General features: G+C 37.4%; 1 protein-coding gene across 1 annotated transcript in view; it reads left to right on the forward strand.

Annotated features, from left to right (window-relative positions):
* Positions 1-25074, forward strand: part of FRK (fyn related Src family tyrosine kinase) — a 49462-nt gene that overhangs the window by 20857 nt on the left and 3531 nt on the right. Inside the window, exons 2-6 of the mRNA XM_069010950.1 lie at positions 1993-2114; positions 8480-8640; positions 9259-9427; positions 18227-18385; positions 23333-23514. Coding sequence (XP_068867051.1) covers positions 1993-2114; positions 8480-8640; positions 9259-9427; positions 18227-18385; positions 23333-23514 — 793 coding nt within the window. The remainder of the gene's footprint in view (positions 1-1992; positions 2115-8479; positions 8641-9258; positions 9428-18226; positions 18386-23332; positions 23515-25074) is intronic.

Consider the following 25074-nt stretch of genomic DNA (forward strand, 5'->3'; position numbering starts at 1 on the left):
ATGTGCATATTATTTTCCCAAGTCATGGTTTATAATGTAGACGTGGTTTTACATACACAGAGTAATAGTATATTAATTTATATTTCCAAAATAAACTAATAGTTTCCTTTAGTTGCATAGATTGTAATACTGCTCAAGTTTTCAGCTTTAGAAATTTCACTTACTATCTGACTATCCTGGCCATAAAATCCAGTCTTGCTAACAATGCATTGGAAACTCTTTTGGGTTTTGTACAAAATTAAGTTCTTTTGAAAAGATGCTATCCCTGTAACCCAAGAGGAAAGGACACAAAAAATAAAACACCTCTTATTATACACTCTTACGAGGATCGGTCACTTTGAACACTATTGAGTGATATCTAATACTTCAAGGAGAAAAATATTAATTTTTTTTTTTTTTTGGCTCATATAGCCTGTTAGATTTCAGATGTTATTCTCAGAGCAGGTATATTTAGAAATTTCAGAAAGATTCTAATTCAGATTTTAGGGCAGACCAATTTTCTTTGGGACTTGAATACAGTTGAACTTGTACTCTCATTCCTTTGACAAGAACCTTAGTCAAGGATTTGAACATTTATTGATTACTTAGTTTTCTGCACTCTAAAGAATGAATTAATTAAATTAATTAGTTGAATTAATGGACACATTTAACTAATTAAAATTACTACTAACATATTCCAGCTTTCTAGTGAAATTACTTTGCTTGCCAAATATGTATCAAGATCTGTTTTATCCAAATCATCTACAAGTCAGAGGACAGGAATATGATCCAGAAAATCTGTCTTTAATTTTCTTTTGTTAATAAATCATATTCAGTGTGGGTTAGTGCTGTCTGTATTTTCCTCTTTTTATTTCCTCTTTGTTAATACAAAACCATTTATCAGTCCTCATGCTTGATCAGCTAAGGTATCACCCAGTATTCTCATTTATTTCCTCTATTCCTCTTGATGACTACAAGCCTTGCAGATACTAAAATTGTTGATGACTTTGTCTCTACTTTTCACTAGTAATTGACAAATCAAGTAGGCAAATTACTTGTGATGCATTGATTTAAAGTTTGTGTAATAGTTCTAGCTATGATTAATTTAAAAGGAGTTCTACTATGAGTATATGGCATATTTCTGATACCTATTTATCCTCATTTGCTTCAAATAAGAGGTGGAACTAATCTTGGAAAGAGCTTTGCATGTTTGCTGGAAGGAAGCTGAACGCCACCCCAGTTGAAAGTTCTGACTCATCTCTGTCTTATTTCCGTTTAATTTTAACGCAGCACAAAGCAGCAAGAGAGTTAAACCTTATCTCCAGAGGACCAAATTAAAATTACTGCTTGAACAAGCCTTTGTGAACTACAGGGTTTAGTGAGAGAGGAAAAATGTTTTAGAAGGCATAGGCAGGAATAGATTTTCACAGAACACAGGTGATGTTTGTAGTGACTTGGGGGATACACTGGTTTTGTTTGTCAAAAAGCAGCAAAGCTGAAAAATTGCCAGTAACTCATCTGAGATATTGACATGGCAGTGGAACGGGGAAGCAGGGTGTTTTAAACCTTGGGACCTGAGAGCCCATCTGCAGTTTCAGAGATCTTTTGGTTTTTAAGATGTCAGGATATAAGCACATACCCTCAACTCTACATAGTTCAAGGGGCATCAATGGAGTTGGCATCAATTTCTGCCCCTGTAGCCTGGGCAAAATTTCTTGGTGATCTTTTTTCTGGGACAAGACCAGTCTGTCACTTCTGAATGCTTGTTGCCTTGAAAGCAGTAAGACTTTTCGTCAGCAATAAAATCCAGATTTCACTCAAATGTATAAGTGATGTTTTCTAGCAATAAATTTGTTCTGTGGTTCTTGTTGGCTTTTTTCCCCCATACTATTGACGTTTAATTAACATAGCACAGATTATCTCTTAGTAAATATGCAGCATGTTTATAAAAGCTAAACTGTCTTCCTGGAATGTTTCACTGAATGGTAAAATTAATGGGTTTTATTTGTCCAGATGGTTCTTTGGCCCAATCAAACGAGCAGATGCCGAGAGACAACTGTCATACCCTGGAAACCAGGAAGGAGCCTTCCTAATCCGAGAAAGTGAAAGTCTAAAAGGCGAATACTCTCTCTCAGGTATATTCTAGTTTTCCATCTGAAGCAATGTTTTAAAAATTTCTCAGGTGATCTGGGCTTTTTCATCTTCAAGAACAATAAACTATGGGCATGAAAATTAAATTAAATTCACAATAATATTTTTTTCCCAGTAGATATATAAAGAAAACATGGAAAAAGTAATTTGAGCTTATATTTTATGGAATTTGTTTATCAATAAACTCAGAACGGAAATTAACTTTTTTATGGTCAGTACTTCCAATGTTCTAGCTGCCTTAAAATAGATAGTATTTTTGTGATTAAAGCATAAAAAAAAGTACATTACAGTTGTACACTACTGTTCTGATTAGCACGCAAAACAAAACTAAAAATAAAAGCATGTTGACAGATATCTGCAATTTAAGAAAAGGAGATTTCTGTTAGAGCTCACACTTAGGTTTTTATTTATTTGTTTTAAGGGATAAAATTCTAGGAAGATCTTCAAAGCTGTACTTTAGAATCGTGATGTTTCATTGAAAATTTCACTGTAAACATCAGTAAAAAATTAGATTGATGATGATGATGATGATGCATTTTGAAATGTATTCCTTTATTTGAATCTGAAAGGTTATCAAATTAGGACAATTATTTGTTAATAATTTTGCTCACTTGCATCTAAGTACATAATGTTTTTTCATGCTTTAGATATCTACCATTTTAGATAGTAAATGTGATTGTTCATTGGTTGTTTTTTGTGAACATTTCCCATCAAACTTGTCATACAGCTGCAAGCCAGGAGTATAGTGTTGTCCTTGAGACAAAAGCGCTATACACCCCAACTTCCTAATGTGCCCTACCTATATTAGTTCCAGAGACCAGGAAAAGCTTTTGATGTTTGTGAATAAACCATGAGTAGTCATCTGCAGAGTTATGTCAGTAAAATGAGAGGGACCTTGTCCATAACCAGATCTTTTCATAGTGACTCCTCTTTTGCCCGGATGATTATGTGTCCTTCACCTTCTAAACATTACACAGAAACACAACTTAATGAAATTTTGACACATTCTTTCTTTCACTTTCCCAATTATAAGTAAAGTGCATATACCCTCAATGTCTTGTGGTAATGGGAGGAATGCTTTTTACTGCCAAGACAAAGAAATGTGGAGTGAAATACAGGGAAGTGTCTTGAAATAAATGTCATATTTGCAGTTCTGGAAAAGTTATGCCACAGTTTTCAGTTTGTCCTCAAGGAAGCTGGTCCTTGCCATGAAGTGCTTGAAGGAAAACTACCATCAGTGGGGAATCAGACTGCTCCTGAGCTGTGACAGAACTGACCCCTGTGCATGCACACTTTCATCAAGGACTGCATTACAGCCACAGACCTTTCAAAATGTTTTTTTCTCCCTGTGCCAACTTGTTGCTCTGTTACATGGTTTCAGCTTCCTCCAAGTGTTCTTCATCAGTGAACTGATTTCATCCAAGGAGTGGGCTAGACTGATAACAGGGTGGTGTTATGCAGGGAAGGAAAGATAGGCTGGTATTATCTTCTTAATGGTGGCACTTGAATACATGACACATTACTAAAAATCAATGAAAAATCTTTTGCTTATGCACCTAGGTGTGGAAATGCAATTTCTTTTTATTATTCTCTAACTATAGCCTTTTAGGAAAGATTTAAGGTATTGATTACTTATGCTGCATCCTCACCACTTCTCTAACAGGAAAATAGCAGTATCTAAGTTAAACTATGAGGTACTACAGAGAAAAATCCAAAAGAATGAAAATAAATGTTAGGCCAGCATTTGTAGTAGGATAGGATCATCTTTTGATGCTGCTGTTTGTTTTTTTCCTTACAAATTTTGGATGGAAAATTTATTCTATCTGATTTAGTATACTTGATTCAATTATGAAAGCTTGTGGTAGGCATTTTTTTACATTTTTGTATAAGCTTATTTGGGAACAGGAGATTTGATGATGACTGATAACAGCAAGATGACACAACAGTGTGGATTTGTTTCATGGTGGTTTGTTTGATTAGTGAAGGTAAGAGTGGCACTGAAGACAATAATATACACAGAGGCAAGGCTCCAGCTGCAGGAGCCTTCATGCACAAGCATGGGTTGTCCTCTGTGCATGTGTGCATGAATGTATGTATCATCTCAAATTTATTAAACATTTGTGCTCTTTTAGGCAAAGAAAGAGGATAGACTCTGAAGCAATCTGTAGACACTATTGGTGGCATCATTTCCCGGTGCTGCTAGATCTTTTAGCAGCTTCCAGGAGTTGAACATAATTTATCCTTAACATGCTGCTTCCTCCCAAAGAGCTAAATATTATTTCCTGCTTACTGTATCGGCTTAGCTGAATGGCACCTGTTTGTATTGTGCAAGCTCTTTTACTTCCAATCTAATAGTACACATCATGGTCTAGATGTTTTATGTCCATAATCTCATTACTTATTGTCTACTTCTTGGAAAGCTAGTGCACTCTAAAGCAAACGATAAAAGGGTTTGTATTATGGGAAGCATTAGTGGGAAAGAAGGTTGTTTAGTTCACCAGGAGAAGGCAGTTTTCCTGCATCTCTCCTGTTTGTGCCATCAATAGGAATTATGAGACACTGAAGCTGAGGCAGAAGGATGGTTTCTATCTCCATGGTAGCTGATACTCTGGCAGGGGAGAAGTCACAACCCGATATTTTGGAATACGTCCCTAAATTCTATTTCCAATTTTTTTCAGTCCACAAACATTAGACCTCAATAGTCCCATCTTCTGTAGGTCTGATTGGCTTTGCTCTAGCTTTTGTTGCTGTTTTGGTTTCATTGCAGAGTAGATGATAATTGCTAGAAGAGTGACAACCTGGCTTTCAGAATTAAGGTCTTTAAGAAAATATTTTGATTCTCTGTCCAGCATGCCATTCGGTTAAAAAACAAATTGAAAAGGAAGAGAGATTTTTACCCAAGAACCCATAAACTGATTTTATATCTTTCATGCTTGATTTCATACTCATATGGGCAGGGAGATATATAAGAGATTTAATGTTAATTAAGGAGACAAATGATCTCCTTAGTAAAAAAAAAAAAATAAAAAAAAATTTCAATCGTTCATGAAAATTACACTTTTTACTTCTAACTGGTCTCGCTGGGAAAACTCTCAGTTTGTGACATTTGGATAACAAATAATTATTTAAATTAAAAACAAAAATTCATGTTCAGAAAGGTTTTTATCATTTGTGAATAGTTAAATGGAAAGCTCATCAAGCCAGATAGGCCACTGAGATATGTTACTATAAATTTAGAGTGTTTGACATTTTAAAAATAGGTTTTCCCATTTTAAAAATGCAAGTTGTCGACAGATTTTTATGTTGATGACTCCAGCATCTGGTGTGAAATGCATTAAATTTTAAACATGTTGGTGCCATCTTAGATGTTGCCTCTTTTTAATTAAAAGCCATAATTTAGATGTGCTCAGCTTAATTGAGTGTCATTGCCAATGATAGCAGGAGGCTCTGTACTTAGCCCGTCACTGAATAATGGTATCTGAAAGACTTATTACATTAAATAACAATGTAAATGGCTTGTGTTTTCTTCATCTGTTTTTTCCATGCTCCTAAAAGAATATTATGTGCTTTCCTCTAGGCCACACTGGGTTCCAGCATAGGAAAAACAGGTAGTTGTTCGAGGCAGCAGAATCATAGAACTGGCAAAACCATGGCCATACTAAGAGGATGATTTTGGATCTGCCTCTGCACCCGTTCTGTGCTGGTGAGAGTGATCTCATGAGTCACCCTCCTCCCACATCCACCCTGGGCATGGAGGCAGAACAGAGGTGCTGGTGGCAGTGCTGCATGGCCAGTGCTGGGGGAGCACTGCTCACAGAAGCCATGTTGGGACACATTGTTTTTGGCAGTAATGGCACATTAGTGTCTTCATGACTCATTTGGTGAAGGTGTTGATTCTGCTGATGACACCATAAATTTTTGTGCCCTGGGGAAGGAGTAGTAAATTATTTTATTCACGTTTTTCAGGTGGCAAAATCTAGTTCTGCTTAATCCAGTCATGTGAAGATGGATAGCTGGGAGAGGATAATCCTTCTGCTAAACTGAAACCATGTAGAAATCTAACAGGGAGCCATAATTCTTTTGGAAAGGGCAAGTTGAGGAGAAAACCTCTGCAGCCTTCAAACCCAGCTACTGTCAAGCTGTGTGAAACAAGTTACAGTCCTGTCCTGGTTAGTAGTCTGACATGGATGAAGAGATGAATGGAAAGGGTTATGTATAGCTCTTTCCTGAGTGACATGTGCTCTGTATAATGTAGGCAGAGGAGCCACACTGTGCTGCAGAGCTGCAAGTGTGTGCTGCAGGACCTGTACAGCCAGACTCAGCCCTGAGATACAAGTAAACAACCCCCTGTCAAATACTGCACTAATCTCAGCTACTTATTACAAGATGAGACAGTATCAGTGCAGAAATTTTCTCCAGCTTCTCCACACACATCACCATCTGATCTGGATGCTGTCAATCATAAGGCTTTGTAAAAGGCTCATTTAAGAAATTAGAACACATCCTTCAAACCAGCTCTTGCATTATTAATGTTAGCTACTTCACAAGTAATAGTTATAATACTGCTAATAAATAAATCAGGGAGTCAAACTACTATTACTTGTGATATACAACTGAGACTGGATTAACTCAGTCATCCTGTTGGCCTTTTGTTCACTGCATTGTAAGGACTAATTAATTTATCTGGATTGATTTTCCTGTGAACTTTGGAAAAGTCATTACATTTTCAGTCCATTGTTACTGAATTACTCTTTCCTTCATTTTGCTTCAGCTGCATTTCCAAATGATACATCACAAAATCATCCATAAATTTTATAGTTAAAAAGTAGTAATTATGGGTGTTCATTAAAAAAGAAATATAATTTTAAACGTGCTATATAATACGGATTTTGTTTACAAATAATCTCATTCCTGTCCTCATGCAGATTTGTAAATTCTCAAGTCCCTGAAAATACTACCTGAGGTGGACTATTTTGAGCAGCTCCTGTCTGCTCTCTGGTGGTCTGGGATGACAATCGCACAGTACAGTGCAAAAATATTTGATCATCCACGATACTACTTAAGGAAAGAGAGATTTCCCTTTTAATTTCATCACTTAGATGGTGAGAGAAATTATTCTTCATATCACCCTTGTTAATTTTATGCAACCAATTCTGTATGTTTTCTAGATACAATATGTAACCATGCATTCCTATGTTATTATAACCAAAATTATTGCCGAGATCCATGCAGTGGTACAGGATAAAGAATCTATCTTTTAGGTTTATTGTGGAACACTTTTAGTGTTAGAGCTAAGAGCTGTGGCCTTCTGAGGAACTAAATCAGTTACCCTTCTGTATGTAATATCAACTCTCTACTGCCCATGCACAGTGATGTTTAAACAGTGGACTGTCTTGTAAATGACACCCACATAAGCGACTAAATACCTTTTCAGCTCTTCTGAACTGCCCTCTCTGGTGATTCTGAGCCTACTATTGCTTCTACTGATATTCCTTTGTAAAGGAAATCTCTAGTGATCTCCAAAATTTATTGTAATTTTTTTTTTTTTTTTTTTGTTGAGACTTATATACATTTTTTGTCTCTCTCTGATCTGGTGCTGGTCCAGGTCTATCCCCAGCATGCAGTGGCTCAACTTTTTGCTGACACATCTAAAGAGTGTTCTGATGTTCACAGGGAGGGACACTTTGTGTGTCAAGATATGCAGATAAGTAACTTACAGGAGGTGAGGAGTGGTCTTACTGATTAAGACACAACAGATTAGAACAAAACACATTTAAATGGAAATAAATCAATCAACTACTTGATACAGAGCATTATTCACCTGATTTTTATGTATTCCAAACATGCACAAAATTCAAAAAACCCGTTGGAAGATGTGAGTGCTTTTCAGAGAATCATGGCCATGTGGAGGGTATATCAGCTTCCTCTAAAATTCCTGCCAGCCCAGCAGCTGCTGTTTGGACTGTTAACACTAAAATAAAGGAGGATAAAGGAAATATTAAAAACTGATTGCTGTCAATTAGGTGCTTTTGGCTGGTTTTGGTGTCTTCAAAGATAGGAAACATGAGCTACCTCACAGAAGATGTATTTATGTACTTCTACATCAGTTCTGATGGTGCAGAATCTACAAATCTGAATAGCTGAAGACTAATAGAAAAGATGCATTAAGCCATCTGAACAATGGGCTTTGGTTTGAAGGAGGCTTTTTATAGTTCTCCTATTTGAAACTAAAATAATTTATTTTAAGGTACTCATAAATATATTCAGGATTTTTATGATGGTTTGGGCATAAATGATATTGTACCACTGCAATAATTCCTGGATGCTTAATATATTTAAATCTTTTTAGTTTTTGATGGTGCATCTGTGAAGCACTACAGGATCAAAGAGCTGGATGAAAGCTTTTTCCTAAGCAAAAGGAAAACTTTCAAAACTCTGAAGGAGTTGGTTGACTATTATAGCAAGAACAGTGATGGCCTCTGTGTGTTGCTCAAACAGCCATGCCTAAAGGTAAGGAGTGGATGCTACACTGAGCAAAATATTTTTTGTGAGCTAACTCATCACATATCTGTCAGAAAATGTTGACCACTTGTCTGCTTCTACCATTTCAGAATGCTGATAATCTGCTTGTTTTCAGGAAGTTAAGGGTAGTGTTTTAGTTCCATTCTTGAGGTTGACAAATTAACAATAAAATATCATGCAGTTTTAAAAAATCATTAAGTGTCTGGGGTGGAAAATATGCCAAATCATGGTTTGTGAATACCTTTTTATAAAAATATATGGAGATGAAATCTCCAACTTCATAACTCTAGCTATCCATAAGTAATTACTGAGACAAAACCACAAAGTTCTGGCAAACAATACGTCACTGTTCAAAAAGCTTGCTAGAGGGATGATTTCTAATTTTTGCTTTTAATGGAAGGATATTTTCTTTAGCATATTTCTTATTTCTAACAAAAATCATCCAGTATGTGGGTTATGCTTTATGTTCTCAGCTCACTTTACTCTAAGGAAATATTATTTACATCTGTTCTAGCTTTTAACAGACATAGTTAACAATGATTTGTATATGTTGTTGAAAAAATGCTGCAAGTCTCAATTATTGTATTATTTATTTTCTTTTACCAGATACAAATTCCAGCTACTTTTGATTTGTCTTATAAAACTGTTGATCAGTGGGAGATAGACAGACTATCTCTGAAATTTGTGAAAAAATTAGGATCTGGTCAGTTTGGTGAAGTATGGGAAGGACTGTGGAATAATACCACCCCTGTGGCTATCAAAACATTAAAACCAGGTATGTGCATTATTCTTAAATGTTAATAATATGAAATATTAGCAAGAGTGCTCCCTTACTTTTTAAATGCTACAGCTACCCATAGATGCACTCATTCTTAAAATCCACATACCTAAACATGAAGATTAGTAAAGCTCTAGGTCCAGATATTCTTTTGGTATTTTGAACTACAATTTTATAAAGATTTCTTTTTCTAGATAAGCTGAATTAATTCAATATCTGTCTTCAATAAAAAGGCAGCTGCAACAAGGGTTGTACCTATTTTGTACAGCTTTGTTTGTACTGAACTGAGTAACTTTAGATTGAATAGTCTGTGGGGGAAGTAATTGATTTACTACTAGTCTGTCATCTGTAGAATTTTTCTAGTGATTAGGTGATACAGTATAGTGATTTCTTTGGTAATATATAATATTTACTATGCTAAGTTTGTCTTGAGGAAGTGCTTTAATCCTAGTATTGCTTGAATAAAATTTCTCAAAGTTTTTGATACATAATATTTATACCCACTATTTGCATGTAATATAAGACTGTCTAATACAGATTTTAGTATTTTTCTTAATTATGTTTCATTAACTTCAAGTAATTTGTGCATTTTAAATTGACAACATAAAATATCTGCCAGCAGATGGCAAGAACTACATAGATAAGGGAGGTAGCCTGGATGATATACATGTTTTTTTAAAAGAGATAACAACATGAGCTGTGGTTAATTGAAAAAGCTTGTGCTGGGCGCTAATGAACATGATTCAGGAAGCAGAACAGATTCAGACCTTTGATTCAGAATAACATCAATATGCTTGAGCACTGCTTGAATGGTTTCCTGAACAAGGAGGAATTTAAGTATGTGCTTTAAGGCCCTCTTGTATCAGGATACTGTTTGTGTTTTGGGACATGCAAATTGAAAGAAAATAAGCACCTTTTTTTTCTCTGCTTAACTAAAAGTATAAAAACTTCTCAGACTAAAGACCTTCTGTAATTCATATGAAAGACAGAACTTTTTTCAGTGAACAGGATCATGTCCCTGGTGACTCAGTAAACAGAAACCATCTTGCAATCTCTTTCTCACTAGAATAAACATAAGACCCACTGCAAACTTGTTATCACATAGAGACTATCACAGTATAATGGAAGAAATTCCTTCAACTGTGATTCTTTTTATGTATCATAGTTCACCTGGGAAAAGGGGCTCAATTAATCAATACTTTTTCTATCTCAGTTTTTTCCACTCTATTCTGACTCATGCTAAGGTCAACAGCAGTAGTCTCACTGATTGCATGGTGGGTTGTATGCAGTTAGGGCAGACAGAAGCCCCATCCAGATGCGGTGCCTGGATAGCAGAGAGTTTGTGACCTAATACTGTGATAAGGAAGCTGTGCATTGCACGTAGTGTTGCTCAGAATGAAGACTTTGATTCCCAAAGCTGTCTTGATAAATTATGTAGTTAATGCTGAATCTCTTATCATTGTACTTTGTGAACTATCTCATTCTGCAAAAACAGTTCAAACAGTCAGAAATGTAAGCATTTAACCTTGTAGTATTACTTCTCCAGGGAATTAGCCTCTTCTATACAGGTTTTCTCACCATTTGGAGGGCCTTACAGTAATCAGCACATTGGTTTTCCATAGCTTGTTCTCAATGTTACTCATGAGGAATAACACTTCGCTAATTAAAGACAAACCACAATACCCTCACCCTAATCTGAGTAATAAATGTTTACCTTGGTACTAATAAAATTTCAGCAAAGGGTAGGGCTGGTAATTTCATTCACCATAACATAAAGTTGATAAATGAATGGAAAACATAATAGTTAATGAGTAATCAAGAAATACATTGTGTTGATGACTGAAGCTTCCAATATTCACATGAGCAATGTTTCAGGCTTCCAGTGTAACACACTGTAAAATGATCCTCTCCTGCTGCTTGGCTCAAAGATCTAAATCACTTGTCTTACACTGTGGCAGGAGAGGGCGTATTTTAAACAGCAGACATTTCACTAAGCTGTTTTACAGTGTAGACTCTCTGGACAAGAAAGTCATCAGAACAATGGAGAAGTGTGTTAGATCACTTGAAGTGATCTGGCAAATATAGGGGGCTGAGATGGAAAGGGTTCTGTTAAAAAGGCTTTACCACCAGAGAAATTGTGAAATGGAGCAATGATCTTATTACCAAGCAGGAGCAGGTTGATCAAGTAGGGTAATCACATGGTGAACAATGTAGAAGAGCATAATGCAATCAGCATGTCATAGATTTACAGGCCTGAGGGCCAGAAAAGATTTCCGTTATTTTGGCTTTTTCTGTTGAGTATTTTTTTGCAGTGTGCATCTGTTCTAGACCATATATAGTCTGAATAATTTACTGTTATATGCCATTACACATCATCCCTCTGCTGAGATCAGTATTTATATTTAATCAAAACACAGATTGTTCTCCACTAGACAATAATGTGAAGTCTTCTAGTCCTAAGTGGAAGGCACTGTAAGAATGTGGACCTAATTTCACATTTGAATTTGCCTGATGTCTTCTCTTTAACCCTTGCTATGTCTTCTTGTAATAAAATAAAAGCCTATTTGTATGTATTAGTTTTTCTTTCCATTCTGGAGATACAAACAGAGAGAATTAAGCCAATTTTAGGCTGTCTTTAGAAAGGCTAGATGTAGTTTCTTGTTATATAGTATCCTTCTCATTTCTCAAACAGTTTTTTTCTGGACTTAAGCTAATCTCTAGCTGTTGCTGATAAAAGGCTTAAAACCAAGTATATGCCAATGGCATTCTGGCCTGTATCAGCAACAGGGGACAGCAGGACCAGGGCAATGATTGTCCCTCTGTTCTTGGTGCTGGTGAGGCTACACCTCAAATCCTGTGTCCAGTTCTGGACCCCTCAGTACAAGAAGGACATTGTGGTGCTGGAATGAGTCCAGAGAAGGGCAATGGAGCTTAATGGTCCAGAGGTTTAATGGTCCAGAGGTTAAGTCCTGTGGGGAGTGCCTGAGGGAATTGGGGTTGTTTAGTCTGGAAAAGGGGAGACTCAGGGAAGATCTTATCACTTTCTACAGCTCCAGAAATTAGGTTGTAGTGAGGTGAGGATTGGTGTCTTCTCCCAAGTAACAAGCAATAGAAGAAGAGGAAACAGCCTCAAATTGTGCCAGGGGAGGTTTAGATTGGATAATGTGAAATTTTTTTTTCATGGAAAGGGTTGTCAAGCATTGAAACAGGCTGCTTGGGGTACTGATGGAATGACCATGCCTGGAAGGGCTCAGAAGACATGAGGATGTGGCACTTGGGGTTGAGGTTTAGTGGTGAACATGACAGTGCTGGGTGAATGGTTGGACTCAGTGATCTTATAGATCTTTTCCAATCTTAATGTTTCTATGATTCTATAACTCTATGACCTTCCAATATATGGGAAAAAATTAATCTCCCAGAATTCTGGTGAGATGGCAGTAATGGGTTTTCCCCAAAGCCAGTTCTCCCTTGATGCAAATGTGTGATTCCTGACTTGTGAGTATTTAGGGTATTCAGAATCTGTTTCCATTCCAATTTGGAGCAAGAGCCAATTTTTCAAATATTTTACACCAACTGGAAATTTCCCAACTGCTTCTTTCAAAAACACTGATGTGCGGCATACTAGCTAATTTCCCCTCTTTTTAGGTATCTCGCATCTCAGAAGTATCAGGATTTTTTAATAATTAGCAGGAAAGAATAAGCACTCACATATCAGATAAAACATATTAGAGATTAAAAATGCACATTACAATGAGAAAATAACATGCTGTTAAAGCACATTTCTTTACATTGATTGTAAAGTCTGGATTCCAGGAATCCAAAAATCTTTAAACACCTTCCTCCCCACCACCTTCTTCTTGGGCTTAACTTCACTCCCATATTCTCTACCTCCTCCTCCACTGTGGTGCAGCGTGACAGGGAATGAGGGTTGTGGTCAATGCATCACATGTCTCTGATGCTCCTTCTGCATCAGAGGAAGGGCTCCTCACATTCTTCCCCTGCTCCAGCATGGAGTCCCTCCCACAGGAGAGTCCTCCACAACCTTCCCCAGCTTGAGTCCTACCTCTGGGCTGCAGTTCTTCACAAACTGCTCCAATGTGGCTCTCTTCCATGGGGTGCAGTCCTCCAGGAGCAGACTGCTCCAGTGTGGGTCACATATTCGCACTCCTCTCTTCTCTGGCTGTTGCTGTGTTGCACAGGTTTTCTTTTCCCCCTTTTTAAATCTGTTATCCCAGAGGTGCTGCCACCATCACTGATGAGTTTGGCCTTGGCCAGCAGCGGGTCCATCCAGAAGCGGACTGGCATTGGCTCTGTCAGACATGGGGGAAGTTTCTAGCAGCTTCTCACAGAAACTACCCTGCAGCCCCCCATTACCAAAAGCTTTCCACTTAAACCAAATATATTCTGCACGCCAGCTCTCTGTATCACATATGTAAGAGCTATCATTAAAGTCCATATTCATCACACAAACTTCATAACTTCACTATCAAGAAAAAGAATTCTTGGCACCAAAAGCAAAATACCATAATCACAATAGCAAAGTCAACAATTTGCACACAATCCACTCCTTGTCCCTTCAACACAATGGCAACAACTGAAATTCCCTGTGATCATTCCACTCTTTGCTCTCAAATATCATTCTGTCAATATCTTGCCCATTACCTCTCCTTATTCCCTTTACAATCTGTTGATCAGTGTGACTATAAACAAGAAGCAGTAGTAATGTGATGCTTTTGTTCAGATAATTCTCTTATTTGTTCACTGGTTCACTTGTCTCTGCTTTGGAGACATCTATGACATTTTACCAGCCAAAACCATAGCATGAATGTGTGAATGATAAAACAAAACATAGGAATATCTTTTCCTTAAGGAACATCTCTGAAGTTTGAGCTCTTGACCCACAGTTTTCAAAGAGGTATAGGGATCAGTGGATAGAAAAATAGTCTAGAAACCAGCAGCTGTTATTTCTGGCTTTGGCTCTGCACAGCACTGTCTTGATGCAGGTCCCTGAACATGTCATTTCACATTTCTATTTTTATTTCCTCACTGAGACATTGTTTTTTCTATTTAAGTGGAAATCATTGCAGCAGGGATTTGCACTTTGTCCTATGTTGAGTGTGATGGATTTTCTAGAACCTGTTGTCTGGGCTAGCTTGCTTCTCCAGCTGTCAGCACGTGAAGTAGACATCTATCATCACCAATTAATTGTATCTTATAAAGTTCCTTATGCCTATTGAAGTTGACGGATACATTTGTCATTATCACGTTGTAAAGCTTCTCCCAAGCTTCTCTCTGCACAAAAGCTGCCCAAGCATGATTTTTTTTTCAGAAGGCTTTCCCAAAACAGTGTCTGGATTGGTACTGTTAGTGGAGTTTTTAATCATATTTTCAGTTTTTCAGTATGCTATCTCTTTAATACATGTGCAGTGTAAAAAGCTTTGCACTCAGGGAAGTCCCCCACTTTCCCTGAAAAAAAGAGATTCTTTTATTCCATTTAATTCAGTATGTGACCTTATACTAGCTTGTAAGTTTACTTCTGTATGGTGACAAAGCTGCTTGAGAACATCCAGATACATATATTATTCATCTGTTAATGTGAATAGGTTTTCTTAGTCTCTTGTGTTGCCAGATACTTGGTTTTTTAAATGTTATTTCTTTATTACTCATAAACTTCTCCAGAAGATCATAGTTATATGCTTAATGTAGTCTCCATGTAAATTAATCTTGTATAAGCTTCTTTAGAAAATTAGGTTGTGCTGAAGTACAAGGTTACTTTGAAGCAATTTCAGGAGGTTTATTGAAAGTTGCAAACAAAGGGTCTTGTGAGGAGGTTACCTAGTATTTAAGGGCCATTGACATTTAGGCATGTGGAATCTGGAAAATAACTGGTTTTATGACCAAGTGGTTTCTTCTTACAGTAACCTGCTCTTTATCCTGTGTTTACCACTTACAGCTGAAAATGTATGTTTCATTAAAAACACACATATTCAACTACAACCTAGAACCCCCTCAGCTATTTGAAACTCCATGTGGTGTGTGTTTCCTTCCTCAAAAGGATGCACTGTAAATTCTTTGCCACTATTGTGACAGGCTGTATCCAACTAATTTGTAACAAGTGTGTTTGGTTGCTTTTAGAGGCAGTTTTTAATTTGCTTATTCAGTTGCTAAAACCTAATCTTAGGCAGAACACTCATAAGGACATTTTTATTTATTTTTTTTTTCAGTTGGCATCCAATCTTCTTATTAAGTACAATATAAGATCTACAGGGCTCTGGGGGGTTGGGGAACTGTCAGCTACTTGTACTATTTAAAGATATAAACTAAGTAAAACTGAAGGTTACATGTGCTCTTTAAAATATACAGGAAATATTTATTGATCTTTTTCTGGTTTGTTATCATTATTATCACTGTTATTTTCTATTACAGTGTAGAAAAGGATTTGCAGCTATTCAGCTAATGGAATACTTCCCTCCTGATCAATTTGTTGAGAGTTATCATATGTGAAAAACCTGTTGCTTGGTTTCAGTTTGTTGGAAGAAGTTTATAGCATGATTAAACTGAGAAATTCCTTGTAGGCAAACTTTGATGGTGGGAACAAATCAGGCTGTCATATGCTATGGTGTGAAGAAACCCTGTATAATGATCCATAGAGGGTCCATGATTTGGTAGACCCTAAGTGAGCAAGTACTTTATCCTTTTTAGGATCAACTTGTCAAATTTTGGCACTGATGCTAAATCATTAGCCACACTCATGCATTTGCTTTTGGAGGCAGAATGCTTCACACCATGCAGCCTCTCTGTAGACTTTAGGCTGATTTTTATCACAATGCTTATATCTTGAAACAAGTAAGCAAATGGGGCACAATTTTATTAATATATTCACAATATTAAAGTGAGTGTAAACCTTATAAAGACAACCCAAGACTTTTTAAAATTCTTTTTTAATCTAGAGTTGGTGGAAAGTTCAAGTAAATCTGTAAAGATTGTGTTATTGTAAACAGGAAAAGGACATAGAGTAAGCATTACAGATATTTGGTGTTTTCTCTCTGCCATAATCTCTGCTTTATCCAGAGAAAGGATGATCATTTACTCTTTGTGAAGGCCCTCTCTTCCCTCTGAGAGTGACTAAAGAAAATGAGTATAGCTTGTACCTGTTGAGGAGTTGTATTATTGGCTGCTTGCCACTTATTGATGGCATGGAAATCCATTAACTTTGACCATTACTCCTAATGACATCCTATAAAGTGTTGCCAAATTGGGCAATATGGGATTGCCAAGGGAAGTATGAGGACACGGAAGAGACGCGTACCGGTTCCTTGCAATGTAATCTTTGGTCTCCCAAGTAGCAATGTCAAGTGGCTCTTTTTTCATAAAATCTGTGTCAGGAGCATTTCTGAGTCATTCCTCTTGTATTGATGCGAGGATATGAAATCACACATCATTAATAAGTTTTGGGAAATAGCTTGGAGCATTTTTCAGGAGGTGGCATGCAAGGTAGGTGTTGGGTGGGTAGGCTGATTTTCTAGTTCATTTTGTAGAACAGATTTTCTTTTGGAATTTTATTGCTGAGCTATTTAACATCCGTCAAGAATTACTTAATTTAAACATCTGTGTTTGGAACAGTCAAACTCCCAAATAAACATTTTAGGTTACCTAATATTAAAAAAGATTCTTATTCTTTCAGCCTTGGCTTCTCTAATTTCTCAGTCTGCTTACTGAGTAAGTTGAGTTCATTTTTAAATATGACATGGAGCAAAATAACTTGGGATAACTAGATTTTTTTCCTCCCCAGTCTTCACTGTAATATTTTTTAATTAAAGTGTTTTGATTTGGGAGGAAGGAGACATTTGAGTAGCTGAATAATTTCACATTTGTTTGTACAAGCATTTTGAAGCAGATATTATTTACCAACTTCCTCAAACATCTGACAATATCTGGTCACTACGGGATCATTCATATAGAAAGCTTTGCTTTTTTATTTGTGCATGTTTTCTTAATCAATCCCCTATTCTGGTCATATGAGCTTTAATCCTAAATTTGCCATGACTTTACCTTCCTGTGCCATTCCTTATTGCTTCTTTGACATAGTTTCTGCATTGGTTCACTATGTATATGAATAGAATTAGAGATGTCATGACTTTATGTAACACTTACAAAGTTGGCATCATTTGCTGTTAAGACACTTTGGTATTTAAGAGATTGTAAAATTAATGTTACATCTGTGCATACATTGGTATTTCTAATAAGGTTGCTATCACATGATCATTATAAATAGCTATTTGTTTTTGTATCTATAAAATGCACACATCTTCTCTGCATATACTAAACTGATTTAACTGCTTTCAGACTTTGATTGGCGAAGCTGAAAATATAGTGCAACAAATTTTGATTGCAGCACTAGTTTTCTCTCAGAAATTTTATGTTCATTACCTAGACATTCTCACCTCAGTTTCTGATCCTTTTGTTAACCAGTTGTTTGTTTAAAATTTATCCCTTAACATTCTAGCCTCACTTTTTTTCCTGTTTGGGGGAGGCCTGGGGATGGTTGATTTTAGCCTTTAGATTTCTGATGGCTGGGACACATATGTTCTCTGTCCCTATGCAACTGGCATGTTTCACTCATTAACTGTTTGTTTCAGCTGCACTGTCTGTTTTCCGTGGGAACTGTGAAGATTTGAGATGCTAATGTACTTTCAAAGACAGAAAACAATCTCAGTTACTCCCTTAAGACTGCTAGGCTGGTAGGAAGGCCTTTAATAACCTCAGCTTATGTTTTGTTATATGTTGTTTTTTCAGGTTCAATGGATCCAAAAGACTTTCTGAGAGAAGCACAAATAATGAAGAACTTGAGACATCCAAAGCTTATACAGCTTTATGCTGTCTGCACTTTGGAGGACCCAATTTATATTATTACTGAACTGATGAGATATGGAAGTCTTCTAGAATACCTTCAAAGTAAGCAAATGACTCTAAACTCATTTTAAGAGTGCTGCAGTTTAGTAAATACACTAACATAAAAGACAGAAATACAGCACCCTGGTTAATATAAAAGCTGCATTATTTTTCATGTGTGGGGGTGAGAAAAGCAGAAAGAAAGGTTTATGAATTTTTGACATGCCAAAATATTTGAGAAGTAGGAAAGAAACACATTCACAGTCTGAGTCTTGCCTTATAATGGCCCATATTTTTTCACACAGTTCTATGAGTAGATGGGAACATACACAAAGGTATAAAAATATAAGTATCCAGAAGGATAGGTCGTCATATTTGACATGAAATAGAGGCACTTCCACAAAATTGTACTTAACAGCTTTGAAAACTATTACTAGTCAGGGATAGCTTTTCCCTACAAATTTGTCCCTTGCCTATCTCATCAGGGCTTTTATCTCAGCAGCACTTCAAAGTGCTCTTTTGAAGGCAAATAATAATTAAAAATAAAATTGTACAGCCTGGAACAGACTAGCATAATGATTGCACTCTTTAAGTTCACTCCTGTTCTTGGGAAATCCTTGATTCTAGTGTTGTTACCCATTTTCAGTTTAGCAGATGTCTGTGAGATGCTAAATGTCTTCAAAGTTGTAAGGATCTCTTGAAGACAAAATGTTTGCTGTGATTGTCATGCTGAATTTCTTCTCTGTTTCCAGCCCATAAAGCAAAGCCCTGTGTAGTACCACAGACAGCATTTACCACGACAAATCTTCCCCTGTCTTCTCTGTGGAACCATTTTTAAATAGGGGTCTGTCCACACACAATTACAGCTAAAGAAATATCTGACACAGGCACAGCCATACCAGAAACTGCCCAGAGTGGGTTTGCCATGACTTTGGGCCAGATCATCTGCAGTTTTGTAGGCATTTACTGGCCAGAGGTAGCAAGGCACAAATTTCCTGTAAATTCTCATCTTTGGTGCCTTTGTGTGCAGATTGCAGCTTATCTGATTGAAAGAGCCTGGCACATCAGGAAATGATTGCTGTGCATGGAAACATTTATTGCACTGGAGAAATAGCTTTGAGAAAGCCAGGATGAGTCATAGCTATTGCAGAGGTGAAAACTGGCCTGTTAGTGTGCACAGATTAAACATGTTCAGGGCACATCAGTGCTGCAGCCTGTGTGTGGATCTGTTGCCAGCATATGCACAGCACCCTGCTCCTTGCCTAAGTGTTCACTCCTGTAGCTCTTCATCAGAGACTGTGGAAACTCAGTTGGTTTCCAGACAGCCATCAAGATATCCATAATAATGTCCAGTTGGAACCCAGCCTAGGGGTATCCCTCCTTGTCTGATGGCCAATGCACAGGGAGGTGCACAGAACTAAGAGGTGGAGGCAGAGATCCAAGGGTTTTGATAGGTATTGTGGCCAGAGAAAAGTCTTTGCTGTCAATGAGAGTAATAAGGAAAGAGATTTGAAGCTTGTCTAGAGCTCTGTGACTGGAAGTGATCTGTATCAGCTGGAGCGCACAGCTACTGATAAGTTTTCTTGAGACTCAGCCACTGCAGGGAACATGAAAATATTTCCAGGCTTCTGTCTCTGTGTGCACTATGAGTAAGTATGGCAAACTAGAGCAGAAGAAAATCCAGAGATATTCTTTGTTCCTATTCCCCTCCAAGAAATGCATGGTATGCTTTTCCAGCTTTAAAAGTCCCTAATATTTTATTCACAGTTACTATCACGTTTCCCCATAATGACAGCTACTTAATAATGATGGACATGGGAATTCCCTGTGCACACTGCAAATGTACTTTGGGAGAGTTCTTGATAAACACTGCTATGCAGAGTTATTGACCTGCCACCAGTACAAGGAAAATGAACCTGAAAACTTTTCTTTGTTATTGGAAGTGAATGAAATTGTCATAAATGCATGAGTGCTTTTATCAATTCTGATTGACCTGGGCCTTGTTCTGGCAGGAATGCAGTCTTGAAGTTTGGTGAATTATTATGGAGGCAGTGCCCTCACTGGAGAAAGTGCCACTTACTTATTTTTTACTTTTTTATTGTCAGTTATCTGTCAATGAAAATATTTTCCTGTCTTTTCTGTATGAGATATTGTGGTTGATTGCTTCGAACAGGGTACAGACCCCAAGACTTCTTTAATATTTCCTCAAATAAATTTTTTATATGAGGTTGGGGCTTTTGTCAAAAAATATTAGTAAAAAAGGACATGGAGGTGCTATGTTTTCTTTAATCTATGGGAAGTAATATAAATATATATATATACATACAAACATATATATATATATATATATATATATATATACATACACACACACACTTCTAACAGCCTTCCAGTACCTAAAGGGAGCCTACAAGAGAGGTGGAGAGGGAATTTTTACAAGGCCAGGTAGTGATAGGATAAGGGGGAATGACTTTAAACTGAAAGATGGTAGGTTTACATTAGGTAATTCTTAGAAATTCTTCACTGTGGGGGTGGTGAGGCACTGGGACAGCTTGTCCAGAGAAGCTGTGCTTGAACTTGTGTGCTTTGTCTGGCCCAGCCTGGAGTTTTGGAGGTGTACTCAGAAATCTTTATGAGACAGACATACATGATTTACACTTCAGATCCCAAAGAGACCCGTGATTTCATCCTCTGCATTTGTGCACAGGTTGTAGCTCCTGGTCAGCTGAGGCTCCTCCTTAAAGCTTTCCCTTCTTTAGCTCCAGAACAGCTGCAGTGCAGAACTATCTTACAGAGAGAGATTATCCAAGATATACTGCAGCAGCCAGGACAGCAGTGGCCTCTTCCCCTACCTCAGCCCACAGGCTAAGGGCAGTAGGTCAGCCCAGTCTGGTATTCCAAACAGGTCTCAGTGAAAGAAATGTTTTTTCAGCTGCCCCTCCACTGTTAGAGGTGGATCTCATCCTTGTCCTTTAGCATGGTGCCCCTGAGAGTCCTGCAGGGAATAAGACAGGGAGGGTTTAGCAGCTCTAACTCCTATTCTGCACTGAAAGCAGCTCATTAAACACGAGGTTGATGAGCCAGCCCTTCTTCCTGCGGCATTGCCTTATTTTGTCTCTTGGAGCAAGCTTAAGTCAGGCTGTCCTGGAGCATTGGCAGACTGGTGACAAACTTGTGCTCAGGTTTGTCAGCATCCTTGTCTGCTCTCACCAGCAGGCACTTCACAACATGCACAGATGAAGTCATGTGAAAGGGAATATTTGAAGCTGACTCACCTAGGCTAACTTCCAAAACCCAGGTACGAATGCAAGGTGCTTGTACACACTTAGTTATTTTCCAATTAAATACAACATGAGTGTCATTTGTGGACTTATATCTTTGTCTGGCAAGATGAATAATAAATGTTGATGCTTGTCAGTTATCAGAACTGAAAATCTTCAGAGTGTTGTATTATTCTGGGGACTGGCTGGATTTTCACAAAGCCCGATTTTTGTCCCTCTCTCTTTTAAAAGTTCAAGCACCTCTGAAACATATCTGTAGGAGAGGAAAAGACATTCTGAGTCAACAATAGAAGTAAATAATCTCAGTGCTGAATTATCATGACAATGAGTTTAGCCTCAAAAAGAAAGTAGGGCAAGACACATACAGGACAAGTTTAATAATTTAATTTTTTTTTGGTTTTGCCTAATTGTGTCAGAACATTCAGATGAGCAGGAAATTCAAGGCCTGGAGATTGCAGAATTGATTAGTAAACAGTGGCATCTCACACTCTTCGTAAGGTGGGATTGCAAGGTTACATCAGATAAAGTGCCAGAACTGGAGGAGGCTATGCAAAACAATGCTAAGACACACTATCACTGCAAATCAATTAAAAATAAACAACAGAAAGCTGCCAGCTACAACAGTTTTGTTTCTCTAACACAGAGGCAGTAAGTAAAAGTCACCCACCTGATGAGAAAGAAGAACTGCCAATAAGCCTAGCAGCAATGATTCAGCTTTTTGATATTAAGGTTCTGAAACAAAAAGTTGAAACTGTTTTGAGTGTTAGAGGCTACAGGGGTAAGAACTCAGGCTTCAGGGCTGCAGCATTTGGGATCGGGTTACAGTGGTCCTTGAACATAAAAGTGATTTGGTTTATCATCCATTACCTCACAGTTTAAATCCCACAAAGGCCCTGAATTTGTACTCTAATATGTTATACTGAATTTTTTTTTGGTTGCCTGTCTTACAATTTTTGGCTGCAGTTTTTCACGACCTAAGACTCTTTCCTTCATTTGTGGAGGCAAGTTGCTCAGCTCAAAGTTCTTCTACTGCATTGTTTGAACAATGATCTATGACTGCCAAATCTCAGTTTCTGGGATTTCCTTATCTTAGTGTGGTGGGAATGACATGCACATTGCTTTAAAAAGTTCTACTGGAGAAGCAGGCAGTTTCAAAGCATCTCGAGTCCTACTGTTGAGTAGCAACCACAGAGATAACAGCATGAAGCAGTCAAGTGGACTGGAAAGTGAAAATGAGAGTTACACTTGATAGCAGATGGTAGTTTTTCCTAATAAGAATCATCAGAGAACAGGGAACAAGGATAATTCTGTGTTTTTCCATCTTTAGTCAGCTCTGGCTACAGCCACTGAGTACTGACATTAGCTCTTGCTCACAGTTTGGAACAGTTTTATGAACCTGTCAGAAAGGTACATACTATGTTACTATCAGTAGATAAAAGATTTTCTCTTTGGACTGTGTCAGCAGCTGCTTCCTGGCCTAGATAAACTCCTGCATTTAGTATCTACTATTTTAGAGAAGATGGGACAGGCATTGTTACTCAGTTATTGTGGAAGAAGTAATGTCATTCACTAATCCCTGTCATTTGGCTGGACTGTTACTTTATTGTATTACATGGTTTGGTTTGTTCGTGTTGGCTGTTTGAACCAGTCAGGTTTTCAGTTATTTATGTCTGAAATCTACACATTGTTCTTGTTCTTATGTTGTTCTTGTCATCTCCTTTTTAAACAGAGGATGGAGGCTCTCAAATCGCCCTGACACATCAAGTAGACATGGCTGCTCAGGTGGCTTCTGGGATGGCATACCTTGAATCTCAGAACTATATCCATCGGGATCTGGCAGCCAGGAATGTTCTTGTTGGTGAACACAATGTTTACAAAGTGGCAGACTTTGGACTTGCAAGAGTTTTCAAGGTAGGTTGTGAGAGGGTTAATTGTCTCTGCTTTTAACTCTGGAGAACAAGGTTGAAGAGGCCAACTAAAGAATGAATTGTAGCCCTGAATTGCTGGATTAAGACAAAGGCAAACCCAGGGAGAAAAGGACCTATAACATGTTCATTTGTATCTTCTATCTGCATTATCCCACATGAGGTTAGAATTTGTCCTGTGCCTTTGTGTCAGTCTGAAGAATCCTGGTGTCTGCTTCCCACCCAGACACCCAGGAAGGAGCCTGGCAAGCAATACCCTTTGTTGGACAAGCTTTATCCACAGCATCTGAAACATGGAGAGGAATGATGGAAAGATTATACACCTGGGCCTGTAAGGGAAGGCATATAAAAATGTCTTGTCAGCTATTCTCTCCTTGTTCACTTCCCCACTGCCTCCATGATGGTTGCGAGCACAGGTAGTAATCATAAAATGACCTTATTCCTCTCCACAGCTAACAGCAAAGTTCATAAAGTGAGCTCTCAGAGATTTAAATCTGATGCAGTCACAAATTCTTCACCACTGCACTGTTTTTTTCTCTTTTCTCTAGTCCTTGAAGGCAGAGAATGCCAAGTATCATTGACCAAGATCTCCCTGTGAAAGAGTCGTGGTTTAGAAGTGAGATTTCCTACCTCTGAAGATGATTTTATCAGTGTTGGAAAGATTTAATTTGCCATATTTTATGGATTTCAATATGAAATCCATAATTTGTGCGTCTGTGTTTGTTTGGCTTTTATTATTTATTTATGTTCTTGCACTGAGAAGGAAAAACGGAGAAAAAAGTTCTCTGCTTCTCATTTGGTTTTTTCATTCAAGCAGCAGAAATTGAAGTTCATAACAGAACTAGATTTATTACATACTGAAGTATAGAATAATGGCTTAAAAAAGGCATCAAGGGACTTTGAAAATTCTTTTCAGTTTAGCTTGATTCTTCTATGTATGCATTAGTTCATATTGCAAATTTTTAATATGAAAAATATACATTTTTAAATGAACAATGCTCATAATGGATATTTCTCTTTTGTCCTCACTAGAGAGGGTAATAATTTACAGCTGTTGACATTTCTTGTTAAAACTGAACTTGACTAAAATACTCAGTCATAGAGTCATTTAGGCAGACTTTCTTAGGAATATTTTGTCTCCTAAGCGAAAACACTAACATAGTCACATACGGAGGATTAAGTGTGAGAAATAAAATCTGTATTTTCACATGTGTTATTTATATAATGAAATAATTTCTTGTTTCTAAAGATGAGTGTATCAGTATCAGTATAGAGATACAAATCAGTAACAACCAGTATTTTCAAAACTATAGAGCATTGCAGCTGGGAAACATACATTCTGTATTTAAACAATCAAAAAAGCAAAATCTGGTACACGTATGCCTGGATTTACATGTGAAAAACTTCACCAAGGCTTGGGTGTGACTTGTGTACACTAAATTACATGTAGGAATTAAAGAGGGAATAAATGTTCACAAAATTTAGATGTCTGTGCTATAAACCTTTAAGGACATGATTCTACAGATTTGCAAGTCAACAGTTTTTC

This window comes from Aphelocoma coerulescens, chromosome 3 (assembly GCF_041296385.1).
Source record: "Aphelocoma coerulescens isolate FSJ_1873_10779 chromosome 3, UR_Acoe_1.0, whole genome shotgun sequence".
Taxonomy (NCBI): Eukaryota; Metazoa; Chordata; class Aves; order Passeriformes; family Corvidae; genus Aphelocoma; species Aphelocoma coerulescens.